This window comes from Stegastes partitus, unplaced genomic scaffold, assembly GCF_000690725.1.
Source record: "Stegastes partitus isolate 25-593 unplaced genomic scaffold, Stegastes_partitus-1.0.2 Scaffold980, whole genome shotgun sequence".
Taxonomy (NCBI): domain Eukaryota; kingdom Metazoa; phylum Chordata; class Actinopteri; family Pomacentridae; genus Stegastes; species Stegastes partitus.
The window spans coordinates 27884-44003 of record NW_007578711.1 but is presented as its reverse complement, the minus strand read 5'-3'; the positions used below and the strand labels follow the sequence as shown (position 1 = coordinate 44003).

Genomic DNA, 16120 nt, shown 5'->3' with positions numbered 1-16120 from the left:
AATATAAAAACTCAACTGGGAATTAAGCTTTGGTGAATCTTGACTTACTCGCCTTGAAATGTGGACATGCGTCATATCTCAAAATATAATAACTTGAACCTGATGAGAATTTGGAGAACTGACTTATTTGACAGTTTTGACTTGAGACTGTAGACTTGGACCCAATTTGGGTCAACATGGGTCAACAAAATTAGGATCTGACAATTAATTTGGCGTGGACTTGGCTGTTGCAAGACTACTCGAAGACTTGGGAGTTTAGGAAGCTTAAGTCAACAAATTCAGGGGTTAAGAGTTGTGGGACTGGTCACACTTGAGACTTTATGGAGTTGAGTTGGGCCTAACTCAAAAGCCTCACTTCATTTTTACTAATATTAGACTTTGCTCCCTCAAGCAAAAAAAAAAGCACAAGTTTCTGACTTTGCAAGGTCTTGTTTTGCACCTGTCATGACTTGGACTGACCTTAGAGAGAATCTGAACCTTGACAGAGTTGAGACTTGACTTGGACTTGTTCCAGAAGATTTAAAACCGCTCTGAGGCGCACAGGAAACTCACCCTGTAAAACTTTCTGCCTGTAAATGGACTCTGCGGCAGCTGTACAAATCGGCAGGAATTGTAGTTGGCTCCCATTTATCTCTTTGTCTGTGTCTCACATGTGCTCACACACCCACAGATAGGGGCTCTGGCCACGATTCCTCTGATGAATTGCTTTAGTCATTGGTCCTGGCTCGGTGTGTGTGTGCTGAGTAATGAAGAGGCCGCCGATGCTTTTCTACTCCTCCTCACTTGCCCCTGAGCACAGGTGCTCTGCTCGTTCTGAGTGGGTGTTCTCCACTGAACGAGTTTCAAATTCATTCATCCTTGCGAGAGCTGCAGCAAGTTTCTTCATTGTTGATGTGGAGTGAGCGCGAAGCCGGGGTTCTGCGTTTCGGCATGCATGACAATGAGGCGTCAAAGTGAGCTGGAGAAACAAAAACAATCTTGCAAGCATCTGCAATAAAACAGTGACTAAGACGCAAAGTAGGTCTCTGCTTATGTGCTGTGCTGTGCTGCCTTATGCATTAATGACTATTGACAGGTGCATCATCTTTAAAGCTGCGCTGTCCTGCTTTTTCAGCACTGACATATACAGTATGTTTATCTGAGGAGTGTGGCCAAGACATGGAAATAAACCGACAGCTTGCTCAGTGAACACATGAAATTTATCTGTATAAGCACCATGCAGGAATCTGAGACTTACTGTATGAGCATAACGCTGCAGGCAAATCTCATGTTGGAGTCCCTTTTTTCATCACTGGAGATTAATTTGTGGCTTCTCTTTGTGCTTAATGCAAGGTTTAGTCGTGCTGATTACCAGGAATCCCACTATGATTATAATTTGGCACATATAGCTTTTTAAACTGAACTTAAAGGTTTCTCTGGAGTGAGATTGCACAAGGTTCTTGTCCACAGTCAGTGTATGACCTACAGTAGATCACAGAAGCAGACAGCACAACCTGCATGGAAGCCAAAGAGTGAACTGCTGTAGACAAGGTCAGCAGTAAAACTTATTTTAGCCACCTAACAAAAGAACCCATCGAATGAAATCAATATCAGTTTAAGAGTATGTTATATTTAGAGTATTTTCACCACTTAACCTTGCCACCAGACAGCACTTTCAGTCAGGAGACTGAGGTAGATTCAATTGAAAAAACTGTAATTTGATTGGAGTCCCTGCTCTGCTGCTGTGTGAACTTGGATATGTTAAAACACCAAAGTCACACAATAGCACAAATCAACTGAATGCAGTGGTGGAGCGGCGTTGTTTTAGAGGTAAAAGTATTGTTTTGTCAAAGGAGTCTGGTGGCTTTGAAGACAGTGATATGAAAGCTTCAGATGACTTCTGGAAAGGGCTGACTGACGGCAAGGTAAAGCAGTTAACATATTCTAAATATAGCTTAAAATTAAAGTTCAACTTTGCTTTTTTTGAGGCTAAAATAAGTGGTGTTGGTGACCCTGTCCACAGCCGAACACTGTTCTGAGCCTGTACTTCTGTGTCAGCACTGGAGAATGGTCTGTCAGTACCTCATTATCACTGTAGGGAGGAAATACACCCGGGCTTGTTTGTGTTTATTTAAACCAATCACAGTTGTTTTGAACATAGCTAAGCCCAGGATGCAGCTACGGTGCCCCTCAAAATAGTGATGGGACAATTGTGTGATGGAACATTTTCATTCAGGGATCACCCAAAGATCCAAGCAGGCTGGCTTTAATACACAATCCAAATTTTCAGCAAAAAGTTGTACTTCTTGTGGGTTACTAGCTCTGAGGTTGTTATTGTCTTCTGTAGTGAAGTAGATTATAAAAAACAGTAACACGCAGATATCGGGGAGGAGAAAGCTGAAACGGCACACTTATACCTGAAATGTACATCTGGTGAGTCAGACTAAGTTCTCCAAACTTGGTGCAACCTTGTGCAATTCCACTTCAAAGACACCTTTAATAATCAAGACACTTAGCTTGAGCTCTTACTTTGCAATACATGTGGATTTTATGTTTTGGAGCAGTTGTTTTATCAGTTGACAGAGAAGTAGTTAACATTTTTCACATGTTAAAGATATTTTCCACTTGCTTTTTTGGAGGGTCACCCCTGTGTAAGCCCTACATGTGTACAATTACATCTATCTTAGTAAAGTGCTTGCACTAAATATGGCAGTTTTTTTGCGCAACAGCAGAGTTGATGTTTTTCTGAGCAGCAAAACAGCGATCAGTGGGCACAACATGGTACTTATGTGAACTGATGAAAAAAAAGGAGAAAAGGGCAGCAATCTAGAGGACTAGAATTTAATTCAACTTAATTTTAGTTTGCAATCTTGTCATATTTACCAAAATATTGAATGAAATGGTCTCAGACCAAGAAAGCAGCAAAATCTACTTCTTTGCTGTCTGCCTTTATGCCTAATATGATATGATTATATTACAATAATATAGACTTTTTTTTAACCTCTGCTGTTTGAAGAAACAGTGTTTTTAGGATAATACTGTGTAAATCTTGTCAGGCTCATGCACAGCACATGCACGGTGCAGCAGTGTTTCCTGCTGTTATTTAACCATGTGACTGGCTGTGACGGGTCGAGTGATGTGTCGCTACTTTACCGTCGGAGTGAACGGCATGCTGAGACCCTAATGTTCTTTTAATGGCCGGCGTGTTGCTGTATTACAAGGAGGGCCTGGAGACAAATGCAAGTGGGAAAACTAGAATGTGCTGATTGATAACCTGCACAACCTCCACCAGCCTCCATGACACAGCAGCAGCAGCAACTCATCCCACCATGTTAACCATCCAGAACCACAACTGACAGCACTCATGCATGTATGCACAGTGACTCAGCAGTGTTTCTGCCTTCAGGGGTAGAAAAGACACCTGGGAAGCTGCTTCTAGCGCTCGCTTCTTGCATTTAATTCGGGCCTGTTGTTGCTTCCAATCAATACTTGTAATCATTCAGCTGTTCTGTGTATCCCGGCTGGACAATTAAGTTATCAAAGCTCCACAGGTCAGTGCCTGAGTTGCTCTTCTTTTTGGTTTTTCACAGAATCGTTCATACCCGGAATCAGTAATTCCACAATAAAGCACAATCTTATGTCGTTGGTGCCAAGCAGGTGGTCGTTTTGCAAAGCTACCAACATGGCGTTTTACTCAACACGAGTGCAAGAAACACACGGATTGAGCAAGACTGCAGCCCCGGCGCTATCAGGGACTGTTTGCCGATTTCCATCAAAGGGTAAAACAACATCAAAGGAAAAATGGACGCCCTCTCTGCGGGCAAGTCCCCCGGGTCGCTGTGGAAGGGCAGGGCTGAGAGAAGTTGGCTTTGCACAACTTAAAATGGAGCTAAACTCTGTGAGATCACACCAAGCCGGAGCTTTGATGCGGTGAATTCTGCACTGGTGGTACCAGGTTTTTGCACAGCCAACCGCATCGTGATGCTACCGTAAGTCTGCTGTAAATGCTGATGGATAAAAAAAGAGGATTTGACCTCGGTTAGGTGAAGGTAGTTTGGCTGCTTTCTATGTTTTTGTTCATTATTATATTTAACTGTACTAATTTATTTTGTTATGTAAATTTGTATTTTGTAGAGTTTGAAGCATAATATGTAACTTACTTAGGCTTTTATAAAGGAGGTTTGGGGATGTACTGTTTCCTTGCGACTAGTTGTACAAGACACTAGATAGGGGTGCTACTCCTTTAGTATTATTGTTTTGGTTGGAGCAGGTAAGGTCAGTACATTATCCCCTTACTGTCATTTAATGTGGGCCCTTAGCATCCACACTAAAATGACTGGATGACGCTGGTGAACTTGGAAAATCCAGTTGTATTCACTGTACACCTGTAGCATGGAATAATAAGGTAATTCGGGTTTTTAGTTTGATCTTGTTTAACATCCAGCTGCTCTTCTTTTAGTTGATTTATTTGTTTTTCAAACTTGCATGCACCAATGAATGTTTTTATTTTACAAGGTTTGCGTTTTAATATTTTATTATTATTTTATTTATTTGCGTGGCGACATCTTTTATTCTCTTTCTCAGCTACATTGCAAATGATACCTCAATGTACCCCGAGTTTAAATAAAAAAATAATGCTGATGAGTTAAGTTTTGGTTTTAAAGCTTTTATTTTGTTAATGCAGGTTAGTTTAGCGTTTTTAAAACCTCCGGCATTACTCCTCATTTAGCTATATTAATTTAATTTCTCATTTTCTTTTGTGGTCTTGTGATTTGTGTTAATTGCCTATTTTCAATAAGGAAACCAATTTCAGCTGTGGTTAAACAGCATCCATGTGGCTGTTTTCGTTGCTTTCCTTCCCCCTCTAGACAGCTGGGTTGTAACATTAATATTTAAACTTGTTGGGTAAATTTGCAACGCCAGTGTTATTCCTCTCCTGGAAAGCATTTTGTATTATGCTGCATGTACCTGTCCAGTTACTTCCAAGCCACAGCTTTCACACTTTACCTTTCTTTATTCTGCTTTCTCAGGCAGAAGCAGCCCGAAAGCTCTTGCAGTCCTTACCCAAGAGATAAAGTGTGAGAGTGCAGCATTGAAACTGGAGGGAGAAAAGCATCAGTTGTGATTGGAGGTCTGGTTATCAGTTGACTGTGAGAGCACAACAGTGTGGTTCACACCGTCATCATCGACTCCCACACTTCCCTTCCCTCCTCCTCTTCTCTTGTTATGGAAAAGCTCTCAGGCTGCAGCCGCTGTGGGCAAGCAGCCAGCCCGCTATCATGGCCCCTATACATAACCGCAGAATAGAGGGAAGTCCAAAATTAAAAGCATTGTTACCCCTGCGGCTGGTGGCCACAGAGCAATGGAGTGACAGGCTTATTTCATTGTGCCGTCGCGGGTGACCTTGTCTTTGGCCTCTAGTCTCCAGCCACACTATGAGGGGACCGGGGGGCCTGTGAGCAGGACCGCAAACACAAAGCAAGTACAAAGTCCCACAGATAAGCAGATTGTTACTGGATTTCTCATTCTACCTACAGTGAGTGAGAATTTCCAAATCTCCTTGCGTTTTCCTTTTTTTTTTTTCTGTTTGAGCCCCAAAATGTCCTTGTGAATGAATTTGAATATAATGTACCATTAGGGTTGCTATGGTGATGGCTGCCGTCTGTGTGCATGTCAGTTGCCATGCAACTTTTTCTTTTTTTTCCCCTCCTCTCTCCAGTTAAAAGCTTGGCGACTGTGTGCAAAGCTGCCACTGTGAAACTGTTATCTATTATCTGTTATCTTCAAATTAGTATATTTCCATTTTTGTCTATTAAGCGGTGATGGAGGGTTGTTTGTTTTACCCATTTTTCTCCCAATTTGGAACATTAATTTCCTTATGTGCTGCAGTTGTTGTCACTGTAGACATTAATTTGTCTTCCTGGATACACTTGGAGGCGCCTCTTTTTATATGCCAGTAAGAACACATGCAACTCGTGAAGTTCTCCAGGTTTTACCAGGTCCTAACATCTAAATGTTGTGTTGTTTTAAGCACAAGTTAGGGAATGAAAGCTGGATGTGTGGTTTAAGTTGCAAATCTATAAGATTGGAGCCTTGTCTGATGGTGTAACACTGCAGAAAGGTTAGTAGATGTAGCTATGGAAAGTTAAAGAGTAGTTTTAATAAAGAATGTGGTCTCTTATGTGTTTGATTAGCCACCAAAGTGCTTCACCAGATGTTAGCACTTGTTATTTCTACATGATTCAAGTCATTCTTCATTTTTTATTCTCTTTTTGTTTGTTAATTTCTTTGCCAGAGCATTGCTTGTGTTGTTGTGAAGGTGGAAGCAGCATTTTGTAGGAATAACATTTATTCCGCCCACATGTCGGGCCACCATCTACCCAGCAGGAATCCCTCACCGGCTTCCCACCTGCGAGCAAGTCCAATGTGCTGGAATTGAATCCAAGTTTCTGTGTTGTTAAGCACTAAAGCGACAAAACTGTCAACAGCTGCCAATGTCCTCCTCAGCCTGTCTGGAGGGTTTTCTTAGGCAGCGCTGCGACCCCGACTGTCATGCTGCATTATCTTTTACCTGCATGTGTGCACAGAGCTGAACTATAATTCAGCTCCTCGGCAGGAGGCCTGAAGAGCTCAATAGTGTTTCAACAAAAACCTTTCCAGCTCTATGATAACAACAATACATGAAACACTCCCGGGGTTGTCGCTATCTTTTCCTCCCCCCCACTCGTCCACATACCCATAGCCTCACCCCTTTTCGCGCCCTGCAAATTAAGGAGCGTGTCTATGAGCCTGCGCTGGTCTGGCAGCACTGATGAGGCGTAATCACCGTAGAGAGGTTCAGCTGCTGTCTTTGCACCCTGCCATTGAGCTCATTAGGCCAGGAACGTGATACCAAAAGGGGAAAAAAAAAAATACTGAAGCCCAGGGGATGGAGTGAAGCCACAGTGGTGAGGAGCTCTCACTGCAGCATCGGAGTGGCGCTATGAGTAGACGTGAGGATGGGTTTGAGTAGCTGCTATCATTTCTTCAGATGTGAAGCTGGAAAAACTCATTTTCTGCTACTACTGTATTCTTGCGGCCTCATCTTCTTTGCAATTATGCGCACCGTATTACAACCGAGCCTACACAATTATAGTCAAAACTGTGTTAGGAGTGGTGAAACCAATTTTCTAAACTCATGGAAATGAAGCACAATTGTGTGCATATGTCATCTAAAAGTGTGTCTTGATGGACTCTTTGGTTGCTCATTTTATGACCAGCGGAGTGTGACGCTGGTATGTTTATCAGCTTGTGAGTCTGTGTGTGTTTGTCATCGTGACCAAAATGTATATGTTAATAACACAATAGCGTTGCAACTGTGCTAGATGAAGTCCAGAAACTTTACAGGTGTGAAGGTGAGGGCAAAATGAAAACCGAATTTAAAGATGAATGTGGTCCCACTTGTGAGCACTTATGTAACAATGCAGTAATTACTACATTAGTATATGTGCACATGAGCCACACTTCTGTAACGTATATTTATGCATTTTTTTTAGAATTGGATTAGAAAAGGTTATTCGGAATGGACACATTTTGAAAACAATATTCCCAATTTTGCGGCGAAGTAAAAATTCTTTGACTTACTGGAGGTGGCTTTTGACTTTTTCCAAAAAAACTAAAACAACAAAATTCCAACAATGGGAAGTGGGAACAAACCAAATAAGTTCTGACTTAGCGGATAACTGATCAGATGTTTTCACTTCTTTTGCTGTCTTCGCCTCCGGACAGCGTGAAACATGACCAATATCAGCTGACGTTATGATTAAATACCACTTTCCTGATTTCCAGAGCGATTCCTGACGACTTCTCTCCATTTTTAACTCATAGATGGCCCAAGTTTTGTTTGCTTCTTCTTCTTCTTGTTTTTTTTTTTTCAGCTTTTTTGCCAAAAAACTGGGCTGCTACCAAATCATATACTCTTACAAAACGTACTTACTGTTGCATGCATACAATGTGGACATACTGCCTAATATAGCATCGTCAGCTTTGACCATCTTATTGATGCATTTGTTGCAGTCTGCAATGCAAAATGAGTTCTCACCTGTCTGTGCACTCCTGGCGACTCAAGCTTATTTGCATTTGCACGTATTTGATAGAACTCGACCGATCGTCAGACTGGCCAATTAGTGGGGCTGATATTTGTCATTTTTCCCCATCATTGGCAAATGTGATGATGTGCTGTCGCCGCTCGGCCATCAGGTCGCCCCATTTCTAGCTTTATTCTTTATTACTACTTTTAATAAGAGAGTCAGAAGTTCATTCAAATTTTCTGCCATATTTGTGTCTCACTTGTACCTGTGAAGTTCTACAGCTGCCAATGTACCTTCATTCTCCTGCTGGTCCCATAACAAAATCAGGATACTATCTTGATTATTTAACATTACACTTTATTATATGTTTCATATTATATATTAGATTAGATATATTATATTAGAGCCTCACCAATATATTAGTTAGCTGGTATTCCTCAATATTGGCCTGACAAAGATATATTGTATCGGTGCATATATTGACCGATTTATACCAACATGAAAACTTTTTCTTTTACAGAACATATAACAGAAAAAGATGCTTGAGGTAATTTAGAAACTGTGCTGTCACATAGTTGGTCCTTTGTTTTAGGATACTCTCAGTACTGTCTGCAGCACATGTAGCAGAGTACATGGTGGTGCGGAGTCAAGCTGTGCCTTTATAGTAATTTACTAACGAGTTTGTGAAATGCATTGTTGGAAAGTTCTTAATTAATGACTCCATCATTTTCTTTTTTCAGTATAACTCTCACATATACTTAAACATCTTACTTACTTTATTGTACTACCTAAACTCGATGTCAGCCCCAAAACATCCATTATTAGTTGAGCTCTATTACATCATGTTTTATAAGTAACTTATTTAGTTGAGGCCAGCAACAGTTTGATGAACATTCAATGCTGTAGCTGAATGGATAACCTAACCTCACTGTATATGACTGCAGACCTTTCATTACATTTGATAACACCTATGTTACTTATTTACCGTTGTTCCCTCATGTTTGTACATCCTCGGTTACTTCCATCCCTTTTCAGTTGACAATACTTTCAAAATTCATTAAATGGCCTCGGATTCAGATTTATAGCTCCACATATTATACAGACATTAAAAGGTTGCCACAATGGCAGCAATATAAACAGGATGACTCAGATGCAGTGCGTTGCCTCCTCTCAGTCCCCCGAGCGGGGCTGCATTTATGAGAAATAAAGCCTTATGAAAGGATCAGTACCCTGTGCTTTTGTTGTCCGTCGCTCTCGCCTCACACGTCTCCTGCAGAAACGCCGGTTGCCTGCAACCAGAGCCCTCGTCCTGGGGGGCGCAAATCCAATTTCACATGCCACATTCACAGCAGATTATTCACGCAGGTAGAGTGAAGGGTCCTTAGGTGTGTGTGCGTGTGTGTGTGTGTGTGTGTGTGTGTGTGTGTGTGTGTGTCTGTATATCCTCAAAACACTTCTTTGGATGTATGTGTTTATGTAGATTGTGTGGGTGAACGGTGTGGGCAAGTGTGTCGGCCAGGGGCATTTCCACAAAGGGAGGCGCATTCATGCACGCACTCGTTCCGGGGGTGAAAGGAGATGTGGTGTGTATGGCCTTTTATTTAACAGAAGGCCATCAGTGAGTCATTCTCCTAAAGAGCACCCTCGGGTACTTGTCTCGCTGACACACACACAGTGGCTGTCTCAGAACAAGGCTTACTGGTCAATGTTTAATGCTCCGTAATTGGTTTTACTGACCAGCACAGCCTGCAGGATGCCAATGCTGATTTGAAGCCGAACCGTTGAGGCTGACCACCGCCGCAGTCCTTCCCTTGTCTTTCGTCGGGAATTGTTAGTTATGTGTCTGCTGCGAGAGGTGTAGCTGCTGTGTGGCAGTCATTACGAGGATTAAACTGTCAAGGTTAAGCTGGGCAATCTTTTCTGCGATCCCTTCATGCTTTTCCGTGTCTATTCTACTAAAACCTGCCCAGACATAATCACGGTATATCACACTGATGCTTGACCATGACTTGAATGTAATTTTGATATCTTGAGTTTCATCCTACTCCTCTTTCTTTTTCTTGTCACTACTAGAGAACCATGAGCACTGTGGAGGAGGAGCCGGACCACATGATACCATGAAGACAAGCCTGCAGGTCCTGCGCTGCCAGCTGCTGAGTGAGTAGACCTGGGGGGGCCAAGGCATTAACAGTGGGGGCCCGGGTGTGAATACGGAGGACCTGCATGCCTGTGGACACTTTATATGCAAAGAGAAAATAGAAGTTCATGCTTTTGCTCGTTACCTGAAACCTTTAGCTTCTCGTGAAACAAATATAGAAAAAAAAATGCACTTCCTCGAATGGCCACTTGAGGCAGGCATAATATTCTGATGCCGGAATTAGTTGGAAAAAATGTTTAATTTTTCAAGAGACAGCCATTTATACATCATGGAAATGTAGTTTATTGATTAGGTAGGGAAATATGCCATTGGGTTACCTTTAACTTCAGAATTGTAGCTTGCCAATGATTATGTCCCATTGACTGTATGTAAAAATGGGCAAACCGTCTGTGATGCCAGCTCTAGGTTTCCCTAAAAGCAGTTTTGACGGTCACTGTGGTGACTCCAGCTGTCACCATCTTGGCAGTGCCTGATTCCTCCTAAATCCCGGTTAATCCAAAACTTGGCAAAGAGTTGAAGCGTGAGTGGAGGTGGGCAATGGACTGTCCTATGACGGCATCCACCTGCCACTCAAAGCGGTCATGCACCTAATTAGGCACAACTTTTACCCTCATTAAGATTTAAACAGGTGAGTTAGATAAAAAAAAAAAAATCACCCCCTGCACTATTGTCATAAACGGGTAAACTAGCTATAGAGACCGAAACAGTTTTTTTACCCCAGGCTGTAAACATGGTAATTTTTTTGCTGTGAAGTTGGGCATTTAAACATAGAGGTCTATGGGGATTTATTTACTTTTGCAGCCAGCCTCCAGTGGCCATCTGAGGAACTACAGTTTTTACAGTTCTTCTGCAGTGGCGTCTTTCTCAGCTGCAGAGCTTGCTGCTTGATATTTTTCCACTGTGTGCTTGCATAATGGTACTCTTTCTAATTACGAGTCCTGTCTGCACATGAATGTAAAAATATTCATTTACTACTGGAGACCCTGTGACATACCTACAAAGAACCCGAGTTTGTAGACGTCGGATATTGTACATACAGTACTGCATCCCCTTGTTGTAGTTCACGTCTGCGCTGCTTTAAATTCACAGAATAGGATCAAGGCTGTGGGAGTTGATGCACAAAGCCCTGGCAGGCAACCAGCACAGAATGTCACATGAATATGGAACAAGGGGGTCAGACTGAGACCCACCGAGCTCCGGGACGGTTAGCTAAACAGGCTGATGATATCTGGTATTCACCCCAAGCTCCACTTCGGGGCAGTGGAGCCAAAGGCTGTCTCTGACAAATCTGCCTCAATCCCTCAGAAGTGATAAACTTGGACTGGACTGCTGTGAGCTGAGTGCTATAAGCTGTAGCAGAGGTGGAGCGAGGTCACACTGCAGCAGGTTAATCTAAAAAAAAAAAAAGGGAAGTCTGGGTCGAAGTTGTGGGCTAGCTCTGGCTAGAGTCTACACTGTGACCATATTTCAGAGCCTCTTTTTTACCTGATAAATCATATCTTTCAGTCGTAAAGCACACTTACGCTGTCGTGCATTCAGGTGGAGATCCAGCTGAGGCCTCAGTTTCCTCCGACACATTACACTTCCATTATGTGTTGCTTTTTACAATGTGCAGAGCTGACCACCTGAGATCTCTGTCTCTGCGCAGTATAGAGAGACATTTCTTATTTCTCTCTTTGGATGAGCCATCTGCAGAAGACAGCTGTTCCTTAACATCTTCAGCCTGCAGGCAATAGAAGAGATGCTGCAGATAGAAAAGGCGGATGATCCTGAATCACAATAGCTGTCAGAGCTGGAAGTTTCTTTACCCCAGGTCTCCCTCATTGTTTTGTTTTGTCCTTCTGTCTTCTGCACTTTCTGTCCTCCAACTACGTCCCCACTCTTAACTGTGAGGATGCTGTGCTGCCGGAATACACCGAAAACACCAGACAAGACTCACAATTTGTTTTCTAGCATGTTAAGTTTTGTCTGACAGCTCAGTCTTCAAAGCGAAGCCCAACAAGTAAGGCATTTGCTTCCAAATGTCTCCTCTTCAAAGGTGCAAATTGTGTTTTGAAGTCAGCTCTTTAAAAAATAGATTCGAACTTGAAAGAACCGTTGGTGTGATGTGTAAATGAGTACACAAAGGCTGCAGTAATCTTCCCCATCTGACGTTGTCTTGTCTTGTGTGTTTTTGGAATAGTTTGTGGTCTTTTGAAAGCCACAATCATAAGTGGAAATGTTGATATTCTCTGTGCCTGTGACAGTGAAGGGGCTGCACAACAGCGGGCCGGCAGTTCAGAGTTCTCTTCAGATTCCAGACAAGTTCCTGTTTAATGTTTCTCCTTCCGGTCAGATCCGTTGGTGCTGTCACCGCCGCTGTAGCTAAATCATTATCCCAGTAAACAGCACAAGGACTCTTTGTTGTTCTTGTTTTTCGCATTCTCCCTCAGCCTGATTCTCTGATAAACACGTCTCTGTTCAAAGCTGCTGTAACCTGACAAACAATTTGTGGAGCATTCAAACAGGAAGCCATTATCCTGTTACGAAAGCGCTGCCTCTTATCTCTGGGCTCACATCTGTAGCTCCCTGCCTGCTCCGCCTCTCCACCACTCCGCCCATCCAGAACTCCTCCAGCTCCGTCCCAGCGCTCCACAGGATGTGCCCTATCTGTCTGTTTCCCCCCCCTGGGACAGACACTCTACCCAGAATGGCAGACGAACACACCCAGGAGCAAACCAAAGGAATTTGTCTGTTTGTGCTACTGTTAATATGACACTGTATTTATACACCCAGGGCACTTATGTGTCATTCCGTAAGGATGAATTTCTGAAAAATCTGCCTTCAAATGAGCGAACTTAGTCACGAAAGCAATGGTAAATTAGGAAAGCTGATAGTCTTCTTGGCAAACCGAATTGTTAATAACAACAAATGTTGTTGCTGAAATGTCTTGGCTTGCAAGACACCAAGATGGTACCCATTTTTCTGTTGTTTCAGTCCAGGAAAAAAATGACAATCAGCAGTTGTAGTAGTAACAGAGTCTACAAGTACAATTTAAGATCCCTTAAATTCAAACTTAGAACTGCTTGACCAACCTTGTTTACACTAAGCGTCAACCTTTGATGCTAAAAAACGAATCCAAACTAAAATGCCACAAACTGCAGCTACGCAAATGGCCACTAGAGGCTGACTCCAAAAGTGAGTCAGTCCCATAGGCTTCCATGTTAAAATGTCCAACATTACAGCAGAAATAAACATGATTACAGCCTAGTTAAAAAAATGGTTTTGGTCTTTTTTAGCTAGTTTTCCCATTTGTGACAACTGTTATGTAACTCTCCCGTTTTAATGGTATGAAAGCAGTTTCTGGGCGTTGTATGCTACCGCCACATTTTTACTCACCGTGGATTCATTTCTCACTGCAACATAAAGTCCTGCACCTCAGCTCCAGTTTAATATTGGAAAATTTTCACTGAGAAACGTACAATAACCAGATTTTTATTAAATATCATACTTTTAAGCTTAGATTTGGTTAATTTTGCAAATGAAACGGCAGGTTGCAGATGAGCAGTTCAAGGACCGTGGCACAGTTATTTCTGCTTAGAAAGTATTGGAACAAAATAAAAAGAAAAATGCATTGCAGATACAAAAGAGGTCTGCAGAAGCAAAACGATTTTGAATATGAACAATTTTAAACATTTTAAACTGACACATTTCAAAGTGTCAGTGCAGTTCTCCTGAATAGGAACACCATGTTGCTTTTTTTTAAACATTAATTTATCCTGTGACATTTTGCACACAGCAGTTCTTTGTTTTTCATCTGCTGCACTCAGACAGTTACGCAGAGAGTCTTGATGCTCCACAGTGGTGATAATGAGGGAGGGTCAAACTCTTTTCTTTTACTTCCCCCATCCTAAAATGAAGTAAATGAACCAGTGGGAACAGTCATTGTGCTGGTAGTAGTTGCTGTGCTAATAGTTAACAACATAATGCAAGGTCTAATTTCTGTTTATTACCACTAAATGACTCACAATGAACCCGAGGCTTTTAGGGCCCCTGATGGTGTCGGGCCCCGGGACAGTTGCCTGCTTTAATGACCAAATCAACTTTGCTTATTTGATTAATGGCAAACTCAGCCTTGATGACTGCAGCAGTAGATGGAGTAGAGTAAAAAGTATTCGAAGTCATTTTACTTGGCATATCGCTACCACTATGAATAATAGTAGCATTAGTAGTAGTAGTAGTAGTAAGGGTTCTATTGGAAGTAAGAATAATATTAGTAGTATTACAGTAGTAGAAGTGGAAATTGATGGACTAGGTGGGACAAATTGTCGTGATTGGCGACATATTTTCCAGCTCATTTAGGCTGATACTGATATATGCACATTTTTTCACCTAATTGCAGAGAACATCAGGCCTCTCCTGTAGTGGAATTAACATATTATTTTGTCTGCTCTTACCGTGATGGTCCACTGGCAGGTAAAGATCAATGGAAAATATGCCATATTCATTGGCATATAACATTTTCAAGCCAAACTGTAAATGTTCATTACTTTCTTGTCAATGTTCATGTTTAGACTGATGTCAATGTTTTATTCTGAAGCCTTTTATTGATGATGATAATGCCACCGTGCATCACTTGTACTTGTAGCTGCAGTGGGATGGGAACTTGTTGTGGAAGTTGTAGCGCTAGTGGCAATATTGTCTGAGGTAGCAGCAGTAGGGATATTAAAATTAACATTGTGGTGTAGAAATCTGTTTTTTGATTTGTTAAATATTGTGAAAACTTTTATATAACATTACTAACATTAGCTGTAACAACAGTATTACTAGAGGAAGCAGTGGTGTTGGTAGTTTGCAAATTGGAGGAACTGTAATGTTATGTTCTTATTTTTCTTTCTGTAATTCTTTATTTTGTTACTTGTTTTATTATTTTCAACTGCATTAGTGGTTCTATTAGTGGTATTGATAAAAATAGAAGAACTCATAGTACTCGAGTAGCATTAGTAAGTAACAGTAGCAGTCGCAGTCGTACCACAGTAGTCCTGTCGGTTGTGGTAATTGCTATAGAAGTGCAGCGGGTCCACCGAAGTCAGTCAGGGCCGATAGCTCGCTGTCCAGGCGTGATAATCCAATCTTACCAGCAGTTAGTCAGTCAGCTCTCCGGTCGGCCTGCTGATAAAGGGTTTTGTCTGCCTGCAGCTGATGGATCTGATCTTTTCCTGTGTCTCCCTCTGACAGCACGTCAAAGCTTTAAATTAAACGGCTCGGACTACCTTCGACAAAACTCCCCATTTAAGTCTTATGAATGCTTTGATTTCTGTCTGTCAGCCTTTATTCCTTAAAAGACAGATATGGATTCATTTTGTATTAGGGGAGCAGAGCCGCGGCGTGTTTCTGTGTGTGTGTGTGTGTGTGTGCACGCCGGTATGATGTGTTTTAGGCTCATTGGTATTCTGATAAGCGCCGTAGATAAAGCCTTTCTCCATTTGCCCCCGAAGGATTTTCGGGGGGAATCCCGTGGAGGTTTGTCTGCTGCTGTGGAGTGGTTGTGATTAGCATAAACGAGGCTAAATGTGATCCATGGGCTGGCGAGGAAGACGTCTTTAATTATCAGCTATGGTTCAGGGCCTCGTGGCCTCTAAACCAGCAGTTATACATGTTTATCCCATTAGATTATGAGACATTATGGACATACAGTAATGCCATCTTTACAATTACATCTCAGGCATTTAGTTAATGGTTTAATTCAGAAATGTACAGTGAGAGCCCAAGCAGAGGGCCTGTGTCTGGCTCAGGAACATTTTTAACGTGGTTGTTAATCCACAAATATGGTGCTCATAACAACAACACTGTAGTTTTTTCTATATGTGAGGTACATCTACAAAAAAATCTATGCGGGTTCTGGAAGACATAAAGCAAATCAGACAAAACTTAA

At 41.9% G+C, this 16120-nt stretch overlaps 1 protein-coding gene across 1 annotated transcript in view; it reads left to right on the top strand.

Moving 5' to 3' along the window:
• The window catches only part of tmem108 (transmembrane protein 108), a 60892-nt gene that overhangs the window by 26560 nt on the left and 18212 nt on the right, over positions 1-16120 (top strand). The window contains exon 2 of the mRNA XM_008294611.1: positions 10122-10205. Coding sequence (XP_008292833.1) covers positions 10166-10205 — 40 coding nt within the window. The 5' untranslated portion in view covers positions 10122-10165. The remainder of the gene's footprint in view (positions 1-10121; positions 10206-16120) is intronic.